This window comes from Balearica regulorum, chromosome 20 (genome assembly GCF_011004875.1).
Source record: "Balearica regulorum gibbericeps isolate bBalReg1 chromosome 20, bBalReg1.pri, whole genome shotgun sequence".
NCBI classification, from domain to species: Eukaryota; Metazoa; Chordata; class Aves; order Gruiformes; family Gruidae; genus Balearica; species Balearica regulorum.
In genome coordinates this window covers 1981734-2000373 of record NC_046203.1, presented here as the reverse complement: position 1 = coordinate 2000373, position 18640 = coordinate 1981734, and the positions used below count along the sequence as shown (strand labels likewise).

Sequence of the window (18640 nt, the reverse complement as noted above, 5' to 3'; positions counted from 1 at the left end):
TCAATACTGCTGCCAATTACACCATGGGTGTCTAGCCCCCTTTTTTAGCTTCTTGGAGGGAAAACCACTGCTATGTATCGAAGATCTCCACAAACCTGGCAGTCCAGAGCACTAGAAATATAGTGTGTAGCAGAGAAACGAGTCCTGAGAGAGCTGTCCCCATTCCGGATACAGCCAGCGTTTCGGTAAGAGGAGGAGTACTGACACAGAGCAGTATCTCAGCCCCTTGTAACTGGCTCAAACATCTACGTGTGGAGGATCGTTCATTGCTTGTGGTTTCATCCAACTCTGGGAAACCACATTATACCGTTTTTTTTTTTCTTTCTTTCTTTCCCCTGAAAGAGCCCAGCAGGGACCTCCTGCTAAGGCCAAGGGGTTGAAATCCATATGTGCAATTTGCAGCAGTCACCAGTTGCTTATATTCAATTTCCTGACCTCAGTGATCCGCGCTCCTTCCGAGGGCCCTAATGCATCAGTCTGCCGAGTTCAAAGGCTGAACCTCATCAGCGAATGTAGCTGTTCACATACCACCTGGCTGAAAAAATCGTCATTCCCGGTGGTGCTAAATGTGGTCACCAGCATCTCTGTTTGGAAAGGAGGTGACGACGACACCAGAACGAGCCCTTTGGAGCTTGCACCGGTACCAGGCAGCCCACCTGCCCAGGAAATCCAGCTCAGCGGGCTCCCTGGGCGGGCAGTGAAGGCAGGATGGGTCCTTCCCCTTCGCCTGGAGCTGGCTGTGGCACGGCAGCTTGCAGGATGAAGCTGCCCGTTGTGCTGGATCCCCAGTAAAATGAGCCCTGCCATGGGGAGAGCATACGGTGGAAGTGCGTAAGGGGAGAGCGGGGAAGCGCAGGATTTATTAAAGGTGGTCGAGCATGTTAGCATCCAGCTTCTTAAGCTTCAAAATATCAAGAGCTTTAGGGGCGTTCAGCTGGAAAAGCACCTCGGATCATGTCAAGGTGTGTGCTGCGGTACTGCAGCGTCCTGCAGCGAGTGCTGTGAGGCCCCTGCTTTGGCAGAAACAAGAGGGATGTGTTGAGTGCTCAGGCCCCAACAGTAACAGTTGCTCATGATAATAAGCATCTCGGAGCTAGCTGCGTTAAATGGAAGGAGATTTTTACTAGCATAAGACCATAGCGAATTCAGGATGAGAAGCACTCTAAGCATCCGAGAAGGAAAACGATCCAATTGCACCCAGCAGTCCGAGGCACCGCGTCTCCAACTCCAACGAACGCGACAGACGACACAATTTCCTCCTGTTGTAGCCCTGATACCAAACGCCGTCGCCCGCCGTCCCCGCTCCGCCGTCAGCCCCGGGATGGGGAGCAGGCTGAGCTCAGCGCTGCGGGCAGCCGGAGCCCCTGCCCGCGTTAGCAGGCAGCGACGCAGCCTCGCTGCAGCCGCCTTCGCTGGCCCTTGCAGCGGGGAGCAGCGGTAGAAGCAGAGGCAGGGTTTCATCTCCTTGAAGCAGTACCCGCTCCAAATGCAATGGGAAGGCAACCCTGCCGCGGGAGCCCTACAGAGCAGGGCCAAACCCTCCGACCTTTCAGGCTCCTTGCTGCCGGCCCCTCTGGCTCCCAGCTGCAGCTACGCCTCAGGGAATACTCGATTCGAGATGTAAGGAAAGTCAGAATGGTTGTTCAGCGGTTACCCAAAAACCCCCCAGAATAATTCCTGTTACCCTCCCCTACACTTGGTCACTCATACAGAGAAGACAACAAACAAAGCAGGGAAGTCTCCTAATATTTTTATTGTTCCTTAGATAACTGTGGATAGTACAAAGTTTTCCTCTTAAAAAAAATTAATTACCTTCACACTTCCATAAACAGGGCTTCCCATGGGAATCTGATGCCACAGAATTTCCACAGAAGCGATTTCCAACCACCATAATGCTATGTAGATAGTATAACAGTAAGAGAATATTCTTGTAATTATCAACATGAAATTGGTTATCTGTGTATAAGGGTGAACACTGATCTTTTTTTTTTCTTTTTAGAAACAAAACCATCATTTATTAATCCAAACTACATCATTGCATTTACAACATTCATTGCATAAACTGGACATACAAAGTTTTGCCACCTCTGGTAAATAACAGACATACATTATACAATATATTTGCTGAATACATAAGTTCAAACAATATGGGTACAACAACTTGTTCATAATACATACTTAAACCATCGTGTTTAATAGTTACTAAGACACAGATCCATGAGCTACTTCGGGTCTCAGCACAGTTAATCTAAGTGACAAGAACACAGTTGAGAGACAGTAGCTGCAATGGAAGGCGAAGAAAACTAACCTGTGATAGGTCTTGTTCAGACAGCGAGAGCTCCTCACGGGTCAGCTTTTTCTGCTTGGAAATACAAATCACACATCCATCACAGCTGACCGTGATGTCGGGAAAAATGTCCATGCAACCCACACACAGAAGAGAGCGAGTCTCCCAAGGATAAACTTTCAACAGTCATTGCCTTACTTCTTGAGTATGTACTATAGGTTTGCTATCGGAACAGAAACAGAACAAAACCCAAAACTTAAGTGGTTCTTTAAGTGCAGTTCCAGCTGCAAGTACATGGTTATTCGTGAGTCTATAACACAGGGCCAGACTTCTAGAAATGTAGAGGTAATGTGATCTGTCAGGTTTATGCTGAATAATCCTCCGTGACGTTGGTCTTAATTTTGGCAGCCGTTTATATGTTTACTTATTTAAAGTGTGTTTCCTTGATATTAGTATTTGTTTTAAAATTAATTTCTCCCTTTTTTCCTTTTTTTTTTTTTTTTTTTTTCCTAAATCAGTTTCTAAACAAGGATGGACTACAACTCGTCAGACCTGATGACGTGGAAGAGGGTGACATTGTAAAGTATTTGGTGCCCGTTGTTCCAGGCGTAGAGGGCCCGATCCTTGGGGTTGTAGTCCAACATGGAAATGTGCGAGTACTTGTTTTGGAAGGGGATGTCGATGTACTCGTAGGTGGAGGCGTTGGTCTGGTAAGCGTAGTGCACCTTGGTACCTCCCGAGTAGCCGTTGGTGACGTAGAGCGTGCCGCAGATGATGAAGGCCTCCCCGGCGCTGCGTTTCGGGTAGCTGGTGTTCCAGGTCTGGAGGCTCTGCAGGGTGTTGGGGTCCAACTTGCTGATGACGATGTTGCCCGCGTTCTGGTTGGTGGCGTAGACGGCCCACAGCCCGTTCTCGTCCACCATGAGGTCAATGTCCGAGTGGCCACCCCAGGCGTAGTGGTACATGTTGTTGTAGCCGGCATAATCCAGGCTGCGAGTCTTGAGAATGGTCTCTGTTTTCAAGTCAAACCTGATAATTATGTGGCTTTGGTATTTATTGAAATAGATAGAGCCATTGTAGACCACTTGACCGGTGCCCGACCACGGGTGAGGGAGACGGTGAGAGGTAAAATTGTCAGTATTCATGAAATCTGCCATGGATTTATATTCACGGACGAAGCGGTTGTTGTGGTAGCTGTCCATGTACCAGACCTGGGCGAGCAACAGAAACACACGGGGTTAGAAAACAGCAGGGACCCGGCTGAGCCCTTTGCGCATCACCAGAGCAAGGAATCCAACCTGCTGGAAAACGATGTGTCCAACGCCTGCCACTTATGCCCAGAGAGAAACCCAATTTTTGGAACCCCAAATCAGCCAAGAAATCAAGTGAATAGCAAAGCTTTCCCGAGGGGTAACCTGGTATCTCCCCAGGAAGCTGGGAGCCTAAGCTGCGTGTTGGACACTGTCCTTCCAGACGGCAATTAACTTTCCTCTGGCTAAACCCAGCATATGTGTTGATGCTGCTTTGGTTCCCGAAAGCCCCATCGCGGTAGCACTCGGTAAATGATACCAGCTGCTGTGCAGAACTCCATTAATTTGGCACGCAGAAGCGATGGATGCAATCGCTCATTGTCAAGGAAATTCAGGCAAAGTCCATATTGGTTTAAAAATCATACACTTCTGCATCAAAAGCTGAAACCAAGGCCGCTACAATATAAGAGTCAAAGACATCAAAATCTTGGTATTTGTAGACAGGGGAGAGATTTTTAGATCATCATTTAAGTGCCAGTTCACTAGGGACACTGTCTAGACTCCTTTAAAAAAAGGCTTTTGTCACATGAAACCAATTCCGAGGCAAATGACAAAGCTGTGCAGCTAATATCAAGAAGAAACACCCAGTCAGCGAGTGACATTCAGTATGCAGTTGCTGCCTAAAAATAAGATAGCTGCTTTCTGTAGAAACTGTTTAGGAAGGAGAAAAAGTAAATTAAATAGCAAGAGGGAAGCCTTTAAGGATGCAGGTTTGGGTAATGTTGTAGTGGAAACTTCTTTTACAAACCCCTTGCATAGTCTGATGGTATCGTCTCTGCAATGTGACTGTCTCCAGGGTCCCCTGAAAGAGCGGACAAACATTTACACACGGTGTGTGCACGTGAACTGCTTTTGGCTGCTCTATTTGAAAGGCCAAGTGGGGTCTGCAAAAACTTTGCAGGGAACTTCAGCCCTCCATCGTTACCCCCCTGGAAACACTGCAGAGGTGGGGAATGAACGTGTGGCGATGGCTCCGATCTTCACACCTCCGCTGTGGGCTTGAGGATGGCCACAAAAGCACCAGAGAAAAACCACGCGTGTCCCTGAGCCCACGGCAGAGAAGTGCCTGCAGCCTGGGAGAGCTTCTGCTGTCAGACGCGGCGCTGGAGAGCATTCCTCGCTTAATGAAATGCTCGCGTTCAACTAAACCAGCTTGGGAAATGACAAAAAAAACTCTCCAGAAAACTGATTATCTCTCTGCTGCTCCCATTTCATTATTTGGTATTAAAAATTACGCATGCTAATGCATTTTGCTCGGTTTTTAGAGGGACAAAGAGAAGCCCAGAAGAGCAGAATCCCGCGTCATCATGCTGGGGCTGCAAGGTGGCAGGACCCAACAGCATTTCATGCCTTGGAGAAGCAGAGACTGATGGATAGCAGCGTCTCACCGCACCGGCTGGCTTTGAGCAACCTTCTCCTGCCAATACACATCAGTCCCTGTGCTCAGCATCCACCGGCTGCCTCGCCGCCGGGCTGCTCCTGCGGGACTCGCAATTTTCCCCAGTTGCATTCAATGGTTTCATGACACGAACAAATGACCGTACGAACCACCAAACACCTCCTGGGGCTTGGCGGCATAAGATGGATATGATGAAGTGGCAATCTCTCCCCATCCCCAGTTTCCCACTCTGCCAGGAAGCCAATGAAGTTCACTTAATTGTGTGTTTCTAATAAAATTCGCAGTAGATTTATATATTATATGCACATACGTGCTTGTGAAACTTGAGCTAGAGTCCAGAGAAATTGCTTGTCTACTCTCACAACAAAAACACACTGCAAAAAAAGGCATGGATAAAAAAATATTAAAAAATACTGGTTTGAGACAAAAAACATGGGAAGATGTTTAGCATTTGATCAACCAGCTTCAGCTGCAACAGGTCTGACGCTTCCTTCACAGCTGGAAAAATCACGTTAGTGCCGAGGGATGCAGCACACACAGCCCAAAGGGGACAGGTCTGTCCCCTCTCTTGAGCAAAACAAGATGCGATGTGGGTAAAGCCTTCCCGTCCCACTTCATAATTAGGATCTTACTGGGGCTATAGGTGAAATTTTGTTTAATAACTGTAAAATATGGAGTTGTCGTATTGGGGAACCAGTGCCAACCAGTTGGCTGCAGGAGCAAAGAGCCCAACAGCTCACGTCACTGCTGCTTCATTGCTACACATCCACAGGCAAATGGAGCCACCCCCGGGGGTGGCTTCTCCAGAGCATCCCTCGTCCTCTCTCAGCTACAGAAAGCTGATCACGGGGCAAAGCTCTCACACCAGCTGCCCCGAAACAGCCCTTGCTGGTGCCCTCATCCTTTGACGAAGGCTGCTGCATGCAGCAGGGAATCACCATGCAGCCAAGCTCTGTGGTTTTTGTTTTGTTTTGCTGCCTGCAAATCCTCAGCAAACACTCGAGATATTTTCCATTCCATCAGTCATGGGAAGCCTGGATTGATTTTCAGCCAGTTATTGGCCTCCTACCTCCTTGGGATCAAAATTGAATGGTCTGAATGGAAAAAAAAAGAAAAGACCAAAACAAAGCAAAACAAATGTCTCTCTGGCTGCAGTCAGTTAATTCCTCACAACAATGAAGGTGGAGGATGGAGGACAAATGCAGTCAGATGCCTTTACTGGAGGCGCCGGCAGCAAAAGAGCAGCAGGGACTGGGACCATGGGTGTCTCTGCTCAGCCCCTGCTCCCTCCTGGCTGCCCACCCCAGATGAGAAACCCAATATCTGACTTTTCCCTCCTGTGGGGAGCACAGACCTCATGGTGACATTTCTGAGACCACGCACGTTCGTCACTGCAGTGAGTGTCACCTGCCCTGGGAAGGGACCACTGCACGGGGCTGCTCAGCCCCCTCCTCATCCTCCCTCCCTGCGGCGTCCTCAGCCCCCTCCCGCCACAGAGGAGGCCAGCAGAGCCCCGCAAGATGAATTAGGACCTTCCACAGGTTTCACAGGGCAAAACCGGGGCTTCGGTGCTTGGATGCAATGAGTTTTCAACGCCCTCAGCCACGTCCGTGGAGGTGGGAAGAAGGGGAGGAAGCCGTTGCGATCTTACCTTGTTCTCTCCCTCGGGAGCGAGAGGGTCTGTCATCCACGATCCGAACCTGGACCCCGAGGTTTTAATTGTGATCGGGTCACTTATTCCCGTCAGCTTGCCACAAGCTGAAAAAGAGTGCAAGGCTGGTGAGCACCACGTCCGATCACCACCACGGCTCGTTTGGCGGTGGGTCTTTGTCAGCCAGCCCCGACGCCCCGACGAGAGGCATCACCCACACCGCTCTGCCCATTGCTCTCCCCCGCTGCCGGGCAGCTCTGTTTTTATTTAATCAGAGGTAATTAGGCAAAGAACAACTGTCAGACGCTTTTGTTTGTTTCATGCCTCTTACTAACAATTGTCCCTATCACAGTGCCCCCAAGAAAACAAGCTTTCCTGAACCAGCCGTGCTGCTAATGTCGCAGAATAGAAAATGAGAAGAGTTAGCCAGGGTCAAGCAGGCAGGTGGAGAAATTAGCTGAATGGCTCCACTCCTTTCTGCTGTAACAGAGTGGGTGCAGCCAAGATAAAAAGACAGACGTATCTATTCCAGCCCTTGCTGGGAACATGCATTTGTTACGGGTTACACAAAGGAGAAAGAAAAAAACCAAGGTGGGAAATTACACGCAATATAAATCTCTTCCCTGCAATGACCATTTACGGTTTTCTACCAGCCACCTTCTCTGTTCCCTATTGCGTCTGCACACTTTGGAGACACTAATGAATTCAGCAGCCTCCTCCTGTCTCCTCTGCCAGCCTGGGCTTTGCCAGCTCCAGGAGAGGAACCCACACGCAGCAGGATGGAAGGCAGGAGGTGGGGGGGTCCCTCGGGTCCTGCCCCGGGAATCCTGCCCCGACTCAGCATCACCGCAGCAGGGATGTGCACCCGCGCAGTCCTACGAGCCAGGTTTTGAAGCACACTTAGGTGCTCCACACCATTGATTTCATGCCATTGAATTCAGTGGGCTCCTCAGCACATTTGCCAGCCCAGCTAAGTGCCTCGTTGTGTTTTTAAGCCCTAAATACGAGGTGAAGCAGCAGCACCTCTCCTCCAGCTTGCCGTGCCGGCTGCCCACGGCAGCTTGTTTCCCTTCCGCGGTTCTGTCCCCTGACACTGAACCCAGCCCCGCTTTGGGGACGCCATGAACAGATGCCTGCAATGCTACAGCCTCAGCATCGAAGGTGCAGCCATACGCTGAGTTCCCGTCTCCAACGATATCCCCAAGTTTCAGCAAAGCTGGCACCCTGGTCTCCTGTAACACCAGCGTTTTAGCGTCCGTGCACCAAGGAATGACAGGCAAAGAGACGGAGATGCCGTGGGAGGGACTGGGGGCTGCTGTTGGATGGTCTGTTGCTACAGAAGCACTCATTTAAAACCTGGACACATTCAGTGCGGAGCTGGTCCTGCAGCAGCATCTCCTGAGCAAGACAAGCTAAGGTCAGCGGCACCAGGGGGACAGGCACAGCCTGAAGTTCAGAAGGTGTTTCCCAACTTCTCCTTTTTGATGTGGAAGCCTCTGGCAGGCTGGGGAAGGGGAAGGTGGTGGTGGGGCACCAGCATGACATGGCCAAGGGGACCATCAGTCTTCCCACAGCCTTCAGACACCAGGCAGATAAAGAGAGATCCCACCAAAAAGAAAAAAGCAGAGAGCTTTCCTGGCCTCACTGAGACACGCTGTATGGGAATTCGCCTGACGCATTCCAAACCTCTCAGCTCACGGGGAGAGCAAGGTATTGACAAAGGGATGCAACGGGTTAAACTTATAAATGCTTAATGTCTTGCAAATTCCCCTTGCAGAGGACCAGCCTTCCTCTAATCACAGATCTGCTCAACGCTGCCTTCCATTATCACAGCCCTACATTGCTGTCACTTTATCTCTTTCCTTCCATTTCCCTGGAGAGAAAGGTTGTATAAAAGCTCATTGATTAAAAAAAAAAAAAAAGGCAAAAAAAAAGCAAAAAAAAGCAGCAGCAGCAGCTGATAAGGGTAAACTAGTGTTTGCAAGTTGTGAGGGTACATCTCATACACGTTTAGCTGGAGGCACAGTCACAACAGCTCTTCAGCAACGCAAGAGAGTTGCTCTTACACAGGGCAAGGTGCTTTCTTTCCTGGTGTAAATCTATCGTAGGCACTCAGATGCTAGGGGGAAGGTTTAAAATGGATGCCGAAGCCAAACGCTGTAAGGCCCCTAGTTAGCTACGTCCCTGCAGCTCTCATGGGCTTACCACCCAGGGATGGACAACTACGGCCTCTGTCACCCTCATTCACCCGTCCGGTCCTGCTGAGATACACACCACGCTCCTAACCCCATCAGCTTTTTTACCCCCTTCTCTGGGGTAGCAATCATTAAAAGCAGGAAGAGTACTTTACCGGGGGCAGAGGGGACTCTCTTCTACCGCTTCCCTTGGACATGTCGCAGTTTGAGTTGGAGCAGTAGCTCACAAGACGGGATTCCTGCACCTCCCTACGCTCCGGCACGAAGCAGCAGCCTGCGCAGCCGCAGCACGTGCCACTCTCAGCGCTGCTCCCCTCTGCGGATGAGGAGCAAAGCACGGAGCAGTGGGTTGGGAGCAGAGCTCGGGCGAGAGCCCACGACGGCCAAGTCCTTCCTCTGTCGGACTCTACTGACTCTGAGTTCTTAAGCCCTGGCTGTAATTGCCCTAAAACGCCTGCATGACTGCCAGCGAACCTGCTCTCCCGTTGGGATGGCAGGAGCATGGGATGCCACGGGCATTTCAAGTCACTCTGGGACAAGTGTACAACAGGAAAGCATGACCTGGTGCCCATCCATGAGTCCACAGCACGGGGGAAGCCTGTGAATACCGGCTTTCGGGACATGCGTAGAGGAACTGTTTTCACTCCAGTGTCCCCAGCACCGTTCAGGTCCCCGGCCCTGTGGCCCATGAGGGCTGCGTGTCCCTGTTCCTGGAAAACAGCACAAATCAGCCTCTTCCCGAGGGACCCTCCAGGCTGACCCAGCAAACCGCCTCCGACCTGCCCTCCTGCAGCTCAGGGGAGCAGCAACAAACCACCACCACCACACAGCCCCTTCCTCCAGCCACACGAGGAATTTTCCAACAGGAGAAGACACGCTTTCCTCCAGCCAGTTAAGACAAGCGCTACCGTCCTCGCAGGATACTAACACCCCCGCTGGATACTAACACCCCCGCTCCATATTTCTCCTAAGATCCAGCCCAAAAGTGACGTTTAGCAACTCAGCAGCAATTTATCCACCGACGCAGCCACCGTTCCGGCACCAGCACCGTCTCCTTCCAGACTCTGCAGTTCTGCTTGGGTGGCTGCTGCCACAGCCGAGCGCATTCCCAGCTTGGGCTTCCCACGAAGCCGAGGTCTCATCCGTTCCCCATCCCGGTCCCAGCCCTCTGCAGCAGGGATGGGGCTGCAGCGGTTGGGTCAGGTCCTGCCCTGGCCTCTGTTGCCCAGCCGGGAGCTCTCCCATCCCAAAACCATCTGGGACAGGCTGGCAGGGCTCTGTCCCCGTCCCTGCACCAGGATTGGGGGCTGAGATTTTTTTTTGCAAGACTCAGGCAAAGCTTGTGCTATCAGGCAAAAACATGAGCCTGCGGAGCGCAGCTCAGTTAAATTCCCCCTCGGATCAAGGAGTGACAACCTCTCCACTCCTCCCAGGCTCCTCTAAGGAACATTAATGGAAACGTTAAAATCCCTGTATAAATAGTGATCTTTAAGAGTGTAAACAGAATAACAGATTGAACGTGCCATTATTGATTTTTTTTTTTCCCTTCACACCCATTCCAGGGCAGGAAGTGTTTTCACTACTGATCCATCAATAATGCTTAGGAAACCCAAAATGCAAACCAGGACCTTGTCTAAGGAAAAATGCTGCTGCACTGTCGAGCATCAGTGCTTCCCGGCGGATGGGGAGAGGCGAACCAGACGGGAACGCGACACATCCCCATCCCTTCCCTTGTCCCGTGCTTATTGCAGCAGCTCCCTGATGCTGTTCTGGGCACTCTAAGATGCATCCTGAGCTCTAGCAGGCGAACACGCACCAGGTGAGCAGCATTTCTGACCCACGCAGGAGAAAATCTAAGCTAAAACGTGCTACTTGAAACGTCAGTGAATCCCTCTGAGCGGATAATTTGCAGCAAACAGCAATCCTCAGCAAACAGGGCCTCATCATGTGCCAGCAAAGTGTCTGTAAGGTTGTTATCCAAATTTAACTCAATTAACTACCATTTTCATTCGTTTGCACTCTGGAGCGATAAACAACATTGGAAATCCAATCCGTGCTGTTTGCTGTTAAGTGACCAAATAAATCACCCTCCCGGGCGAGCAGCAAACCCTCACGGGCAAACCCTTGTGAGACTCAGCGTCCGCCTCCACGAACACCCATGGGTGCTGCAACACCCTAAGGCAGAAAAGCTGCCCTCACCCCACGGTCACAGAGACAGCAGAGGAGAAAGAAGTGGCACAGCCAAAAAGCCCAAATAAAGCCTCAAAAAGATTAAAAAAAACCCCCAAACCAAGAATTTCTAGGAAAAGTTGCCTGCAAGAGCTCGCCATCCTAGCTGCCTCAGCCAGTCTTACCTGGGGTCTGCCTTGGGTGGGTGTCCCAGCCTGAGCACGAGGGGGATGTAATGAGCCAGGACATGGCCCAGAGCAGAAGGGGCTAACGGCCCAAGAGCAAACTCTGGTTTTTTTGGAGTCCTGAATGGTTTGGGAGCTACTTCTTAAAGTCTGCCCAGGGTCTGCGGGAGGATCATCACAGCTTCCCTGGCTGGGGTAGAGCCAGCCTGGGCTGGGCGGCTCCACCGAGGCTGGATGGAGAGGGGCTGTGGGGTCCAGGATGGTTTCGTGTAAAGAACTATCCCTGGGCAAGTACTTCTACAGCCCGGACTCAAATCCCTGGTCCTGCTGCTCCTTCCTCTCCCTATCACCCACACCTCCTCCTCATCTTCAAGAGATGGGCTGAAGGCTACGGATGCAGCAAGTGGCTCCCTCCTTGGGCACCATCTCCTCTCATCACACCCACCTCTGCCTTCGCCAGGGGAGGAGCGAGAAAAGCCGTTTGCAGGGCAGAGCTGCCCTGTGCTGGCGGTGGGGGGGCTGCCGGGGATTTTGCTACGTGACCTTGGTCAACCAGACACTCCTGGGCCTGTTCTCCATCCTTTCATCTTACCCACCGCAGGACTGTCATTCCTGAGATGTCTGTACGGTCCCCATGTGATGAAGCTCCAGGTATTAGGTACTGCTAACACAGAAAGCACCGAGTCATTATAACCTCGATCATTTCTGTCCCCGTTAAGCTTTCAGGGTGAAATTCAAGTGGGTGAGGACACGGTCTGGACTTCCCTGCCATCCCCAAACCCTGCTGCCTTCCCCGTGACCGTCACGGGGCGAGGAGAGGGACCGCAGACCCCGTGCAGAACGCGACGGCACGACTCGCCTCAGCCTGTTCCGCCCCCGAACCAAACCCGCGCACATCAGCGCTCGTTAGTAAATGAGAAAGCAAGTTCTGCCCTCGCACTTAGCTGGGGGGGTGACACCTGCCCACCGGGCAGCTCCCCAGGGGGATCTCAGTGCACGACTCGCTGCATGCTCGTAGTTTAAATACCTCCGAGCATCCAGGCTCGTGTGGAAATTCACTTTCCTCTCCAGAGGGAGCTTATAAGGGACGTACAAGGAAACGGAAGACAGGATGGAAATGCAGGAGGAAATACAGGGGAGGCGGCTGGGCATCTAGAAACAAGCAAAAGCAATCCCACCAGCGGAGACAAGAGAGAAACAAAGCGTTACCTTGCCAAGGATATAAAGTGCTCAGAAGAGATCTGATCTTCCATGAAGTTACCTGAGAGTGTAATTTCATATGTGCTACCAAAATAGACTGCAGAGCAGTTAATGTGTTTAGATTATCTAAATTGCTTAACAAGAAAGTCAATAATGTAAGTAGAAATTAAATCAAGTCAGAGCTGGGCCGACAAATGGCGGGGAGATGTCCTGCAGCTGCGGAAGGCAGTGCCCTTCTTCCCCCCTTCTCCACCCTCTGTTTGGGGTGAGATGCTGGGGTTAGCTACGGCGGTGTCTCCCCACAATAAACCCACAGGCTTCAGTCAATTAATACTCTCTGAACGAGATTACAGATGAATCGCTCGGGTTTTAGCATTGCTGGTTGCTTGGCCTGATGGAAGGGGCTCCCCCAGGGAACGGGAGAGACGGGGAGGGTTTACAGCCTGCACATGGCATAGTCCGGACCAGACCGCGAACCCGCACCAGCTACGTCATGCTCTTCTCAACAGGGATTTGCAAGATGCAAAAGGAAAGGCACAAGGGAAACCGAGTCACAGCCCGCACACACGCGCACGCTAGTTAAAGCGGTGTGCAGGGACCTTTGCTGAGGTGCCAGGTCCGGTTAACAAAAAGATTGGACATTGGTGCAGAAGCAAAACGGGTGCATGTGTTTGCTTTGCATAAGCGTCGTTTGCAAAAGGCCACGCATTTACCGCATTTCACCGTCCACTTATGCAAACGCTGCAAAAAGGCACATGCCTAGTCAAGGGCCCGATCCTGAAGCACTTACGCCACGAGCAACATTGGTCATGCAAGTAATCCTCAGCAGGACTACTCCCAAGATTAATGTCACTTATAGCACAAATATTCACAGGATCGAACCCGGCTGTGCGAGCTCATCCCTTACAGCCAGGCAAGGCACAAGGAGATGTCCACGCTAGCATCTCTGCCTCCAGACGGGATGCGTGGGTTACCATCGATGGTGTTTAGCCAGTGCCACCATGTCGTTCTGAGCCTACCTAATTTTTGCATGCATGCACGAAGCCTTTCTTCAAGATTTGACACTCTGTTCTGAAGCTCTTCGTAGTCATAGGCGCCAATCTCTTCCTGGAGTTCGTTTAGAACTGACGTCAGATTCTGGACCTCCTCTTTAAACTGCAATACCAATTTTGCATCGGCTTTGTACTCTTCCAACACTGGTATCAAAGGCCTAAGTTCCTCCATTTTCGCTTTTATTGCCTGCAAGGTTAAAATAAGCTTGGTTCAGTGCTATGCGTGCAAAAATCTGCAACACTCTGCCTTGACCTGGTTGCTTCCTACGTGAGTGCAATGTTCATATCCCACAATTATTATCACTAAAATTATTTTAATTATTATTTTGGTCCAAATGATGTATTGGAAAGAACATATTAAACAGGCTGCAGAACACCAAAATATTTGGGAAAGGCCTTTATTTGTCATTTTTAGAATGCAACATCTTAGGGTTACATGCTTCAGATCACATACACAAAGAGTTCTTTTTTTTTTTTCTTTCCAAAAAATAAAATAAAATAATATATATATGCATTGACAAGGGTTTCAAACTATTCATGAAATGCATCTACAATTGCATGCAAAGGAAGATCTCGGTTGTGTGGTTCAAGGTTCCTTAGTGAGATATGGTGCTAATTTGGAAAATAATCAAAAAAATAAATGCATGGTGCAAAATGCTCTGTGGCCCTCTTTTCATGGTTACATGGGAGTGAACTGCTTCTTCAGTCACTGCAGCATTGAAAAAACTTGCTTTTAAGTTAGCCCTGTAAGCAAGAAAATGAAATACTGTTGAGGATCTAGCTCACTAACCTGCCTTATATAGATAGCCATTCATAGACAAATACTCTTACGGAACTAAAGAGAAAAAAAAAAAACCACAAACCACTCACATTTTAATGCTGGCATTAGCAGAAACAAAATGCTGTGGCTGTTATTTAAAATGGTGCTTTGGCAGCAAATTAGACAAAAATTCCTTACTGTTTTTAGGCGTGCTATAAAGAACATAAAAATCAAAGTCATTATCAAATTTATTTTGCAGAAACCAAGACTTTTTTTTTTTTTAAATTAAATGAAGGCCTCGTTTAAAGGCATGGTATGCAGCATTTTGTTAAAGATGCTTTGCTCCAGCAGCTAATGAGTAGACATAAATATGCATGCACCTACCCGTTAATGAAGCATGTTAGTGTACGCAGCGTACCTGGTGCTGCTTAAACTACTGCACAGCGGCCAAGTTCACAGCGCTCAGGGCTGTGACGTCCGGCTGTCTGCTGAAGCACCTTGGGGGTGAACGGGATCCGAAATTGGTCCTCAGCCTCGTTTCTTTCCTTCCCATCCCCTCCTATTTAAGTCAAGAGGCTTTCCCTCCTGCGGTTTGCATGTGGGGAATATATCGGGTTTCTTATTTACTTGTGCTTCCTGGTGCAAGCTACCCGGCAGGCAATGGGGAGGATTAAACTCAGCAGCATGGAAGGAGGGGGGGAAAAACAAAAGAAAAAAGCCCAAACCTCACGCTTAAATCAGAAAGATGGTCCTTACACCCAGACTGCAGAGCTAAATTCAAGGTCCTGCGGTGACTGGAGATGGGGAGTGGAAGAGGTGGAATTGGTGAAAAGTTTTAAGAACCTTCTTCCCAGCTTTTTCTCATGAAATCTTGGTATTTCAGTATTTAACGTATCAATTAAAAAAAAAAAAATCTGCTTTAAAACAGCAGCCAGCTGGGCAGCTGCTGGGAAACAAGGATGGGAATCGGCTGGGTGGCCGATCAGAAATGTCCCCAGATTTCACTAGAAATCTTCTCAATTTGTTTTTCCTATCTATTAATCCAAAACATTACTAAAATTTAATATTCCAAATATTGCTGACAACCTCTTTTTGGCAATTTCGGTCATTCTCAATCAAGTTCTTGAAAATTTGACCTTTGCTCGCGCTGACAGCTTCATTTAAAGGCTGATGTCTTCTCATTTGTCCAACACCAGGACAAACCACATGTAATCCATCAGAAGGTGCTGGCATTTGCACATCCTCGAGATGAGCAGTTTTCCAGCCTGAGGACGGTTGTAATAATTGTACTTTTAGGTTTTTTTTTTTTGGGGGGGGTGGGGGGGTTGATTCGTTTGATCGATTGCTCTGTTGCTACAACCACCCCAAGGAGGGAAGCGATTTGGTGATGGCCCGTTGCGGTTTGCCACGTGCTGCAGAAATGTAACAGAGCCCCAGCTCCTGGCTCTTCCCAAGCAAATCAGATCCTGGGCACGGCGTGGGGAAGGGCTGCCTGGCCACGGAGGGAAACCCACCTTGCCCTGACCTCAGCTGCCCTGGGGTCTCCCTGCAGACCCTCTCTCACGGAGCAATCCTATTTGTGGCACCCAGGTGGCTCGTGGGTACAGGAACATGGAGATTTAGGCTTTTACCCTATAGAAAAACGTGTTGTGGCTGAGGATGCGATGCTGCAACCTGGATCTGGCTGTCCTTTGGACAGGAGGGAGCTGCACGGGCGGGTGGCCGCCAGCGCCGTGTACAACCGGACCAACGGCTACGTGAGCCGATGCGGCACCGGGGCCACAGTCCCGTGCGCACCCTGCTAAATCCCTGGCCACAGCTTCGTTAGCGGTTTGGAAAGCAGACATACCTTAAACTGCCTTGCCAGGTGCTGCTTGTGGCTTTCTTCCACTTGCTTAAATTTTGATTCCAGTCCCCTCATCTGGTTTTCCATCTTCTCAACGTACTGTAGGTCTCTTTGAGTCCGCCTGTCCAACACCTCTATTGACTGGGACATGTTTTGCACCTGCCAAACGAGAAGGGGTTCATTAAGAAGGTGTCACTTCCCCTGCAGCAAGACAGCCCCGACGCCGAACGCTGACCTTTTCCAACACAGTCAACAAAGCTAAAGGGTAATCAGCCTATGCATTATTTACTAGTTAATCAACAGCATCCTAGTATTATGACCCCCATGCTCTAAAATAGAGCAAATTGGTTTCATAAACATTTATTCTGCTGTGCTGCAGAGAATGATTTAACAATCACACATGCAAATAAGGGTCGTAGTCAAGGCTAAAATGCATCACTCACGATGGCCTCTTTGAGAGGCTGGGACGGCACCCGCTGTCGTGCGAAGACAAGCTCTTCGCTGAGCAGAAGCACATCTGACTATGAGAAACGCTTCTGCTGAGGTGCACATTATCATTTCTTTGTGCACACAAGCGACACTCACTGATTGCCTAAGTGCAAACTTTACTCCCAGCTAGTAAAAACTTCATTATCCAAACAGCCCTACTGTTTACACAGCATCTGCCACAACAAATCCAGCTGGAGGTGAGGGCATCTGGAAGCTGGGAAGTACCACCGGAGCTCCCACTCCGGCCAGCCCCACTGGTGCCTGCCCGCTCGGGCGGTTGTGCCGCGTCGGCATCTTTTCTAGCCGACCGACGCCGCATCCCCGCGGCTCCCCGTGCAGCGCCCATCTGGCCCTGCCGAAGGAATGATGCAAGAAGGTTGGCTGGGCTCATCGTGAGGAAAGGAGCTGAAGGCGTGAGGAGGGGAGGGAAACGATAGCTAGGCTGACCTGATTTTGAAGGTTGGCTGCCAGCTGATTTATTAAGCTATTCCCTTCTCTCGTTTTCAGGCTAGAAGGTAAATGAAGCTCTGACTGGCAGCCACCTAAGCACCTATTTAGCATTAAGCAGGGTGGGTGCTTAATGGGTGTAATTTAAGGTCTTTGCACCAGGGATGGTTGTGTTTGTACATGACAGGGCTCAGCCCACCAACGGGTGCTCCTGCCGCGCTCCCCACAGAAATACGGCTGTCGGCATTGGTAGGGATGACGCCCGTGTTTAAAATGAATCGGGCATCCAAGCGTGCTGCTGCGTCACAGCCCTAACTAAAGGCATCCTGGTTCAAGTCTCTTCATCTGTGGGTGTCTGAGCAAAACCCAAACGTGAGCCAGCGCTGTCTCTGCGGATCCGCTCCAAGACACTTCCCAGAGCCCGCGCTGCCACATCCGCTCCAGTCTCCGTCCCCGCCAAAGCCACACGCAGACAGGCTGGGATGGGGAAAGAACGGTGCAAGTGCGTTACCGCCTCCAGCAAATCACACTGGGCTGCTGTGACTTACCTCGAGTGACAGAGCGAGGGGACGGCGGGACACCCGCACGCAGCCGGGTCTCGGGGACTACTTGCTGACACCAGCATAGGTCAAATGCCAACTTTGGCGTCTGCATCTCTGAAGGGATCAAAATGCCCATTGCTGATGCACGATGACAAGAAAACTATTACAGGGAACTATTAAAAATGTATGGACAACCTATATTTCAAAGGTCAACGGTGAGGAAACATTTTGTACAACCAGTACAACTGCTCTGGGGATCTAACGGTTGTCTTCAGCAAAGGTGAAGCTATTTTCCGTCTCTGAGTCCCAACACATCACCCAGAGACGAACCAGCACCCATCCTGACTACCACCAAGGACCTACTCAGGGAGGTGTGAGGACCAGGGAAGAGCAGAACAAGACCCTCTTGGTTTGAAAAGAGCAAACCTGAGCTCAGCCGGAGCCCGTGTGGCTCCCCTTTAACCGTGCCTCCCCCGGGGTACGTGAGCTCTCAGCGGACACGGCTGGGTGCTAATTTACCTGGGCTGGATGTGGAGGAGTTTGAAGACCTCTCTCTACCCCGAGGCAGGAGAAGGAAAGTCTTAGACAAGCATGACTGGTCTGCAGATATTTTTATCCTTGTAATCCAGTCTATGCTCCTTTGAGTCAAGCTGTACCTACATAGGAGAATTGTTCCAATGGGTTGGAATTGGAATGACTTGGAGGGATTCTACAAAATTGATCTAATTTATTCCACTAATGCGTAAGCCCAATTAAAGGCCAAGCTGCAAGTGATGGGAAAAGTGCATTTCTGTAATGATATGCTGGTATCTAACGCTGCAGGGGCTGAGTGATGCTACGGGGTGCTTCTTTGGCTGCCTCCTGGATGGCAGAGAGGGAGAGACAGACTCTGCTAGGAAATGAATCAGAGCATCTTGCTCAGGCTTGTGCTCTGAATCACCTCTGGAGGAGCCTGCCTCTCCCCTGACTGCAAAGGAAAATAGCCTCCTCACATGCCTCTAAACTGAGACGCCTAAAATTAGCTGCTGTGCTATTTTGGGGACGTGTTTTACAAGTCCAGACTCTCACTATTTGTTGCCCGTATTTTTTTCAACCAGGCAAGATTCTG

The 18640-nt window shown here is 50.1% G+C and overlaps 1 protein-coding gene across 4 annotated transcripts in view; it reads right to left on the bottom strand.

Annotated features, from left to right (window-relative positions):
• Window positions 1-1734: 1734 nt before the first annotated feature.
• OLFM1 (olfactomedin 1) overlaps window positions 1735-18640 on the bottom strand; it is a 34132-nt gene continuing 17226 nt past the window's right edge. For 3 of the 4 annotated variants that reach the window (XM_075772630.1, XM_075772629.1, XM_075772631.1), the window contains exons 3-6: window positions 16058-16213; window positions 13416-13635; window positions 6648-6754; window positions 1735-3498 (exon numbers count right to left, since the gene is read on the bottom strand). In XM_075772630.1, the coding sequence (XP_075628745.1) occupies window positions 2824-3498; window positions 6648-6754; window positions 13416-13635; window positions 16058-16213 (1158 nt within the window). In that variant the 3' untranslated portion in view covers window positions 1735-2823. Of the gene's footprint in view, window positions 3499-6647; window positions 6755-13415; window positions 13636-13832; window positions 14193-16057; window positions 16214-18640 lie in introns of those variants that run through there. The other variant, XM_075772633.1, reaches the window with a different exon arrangement.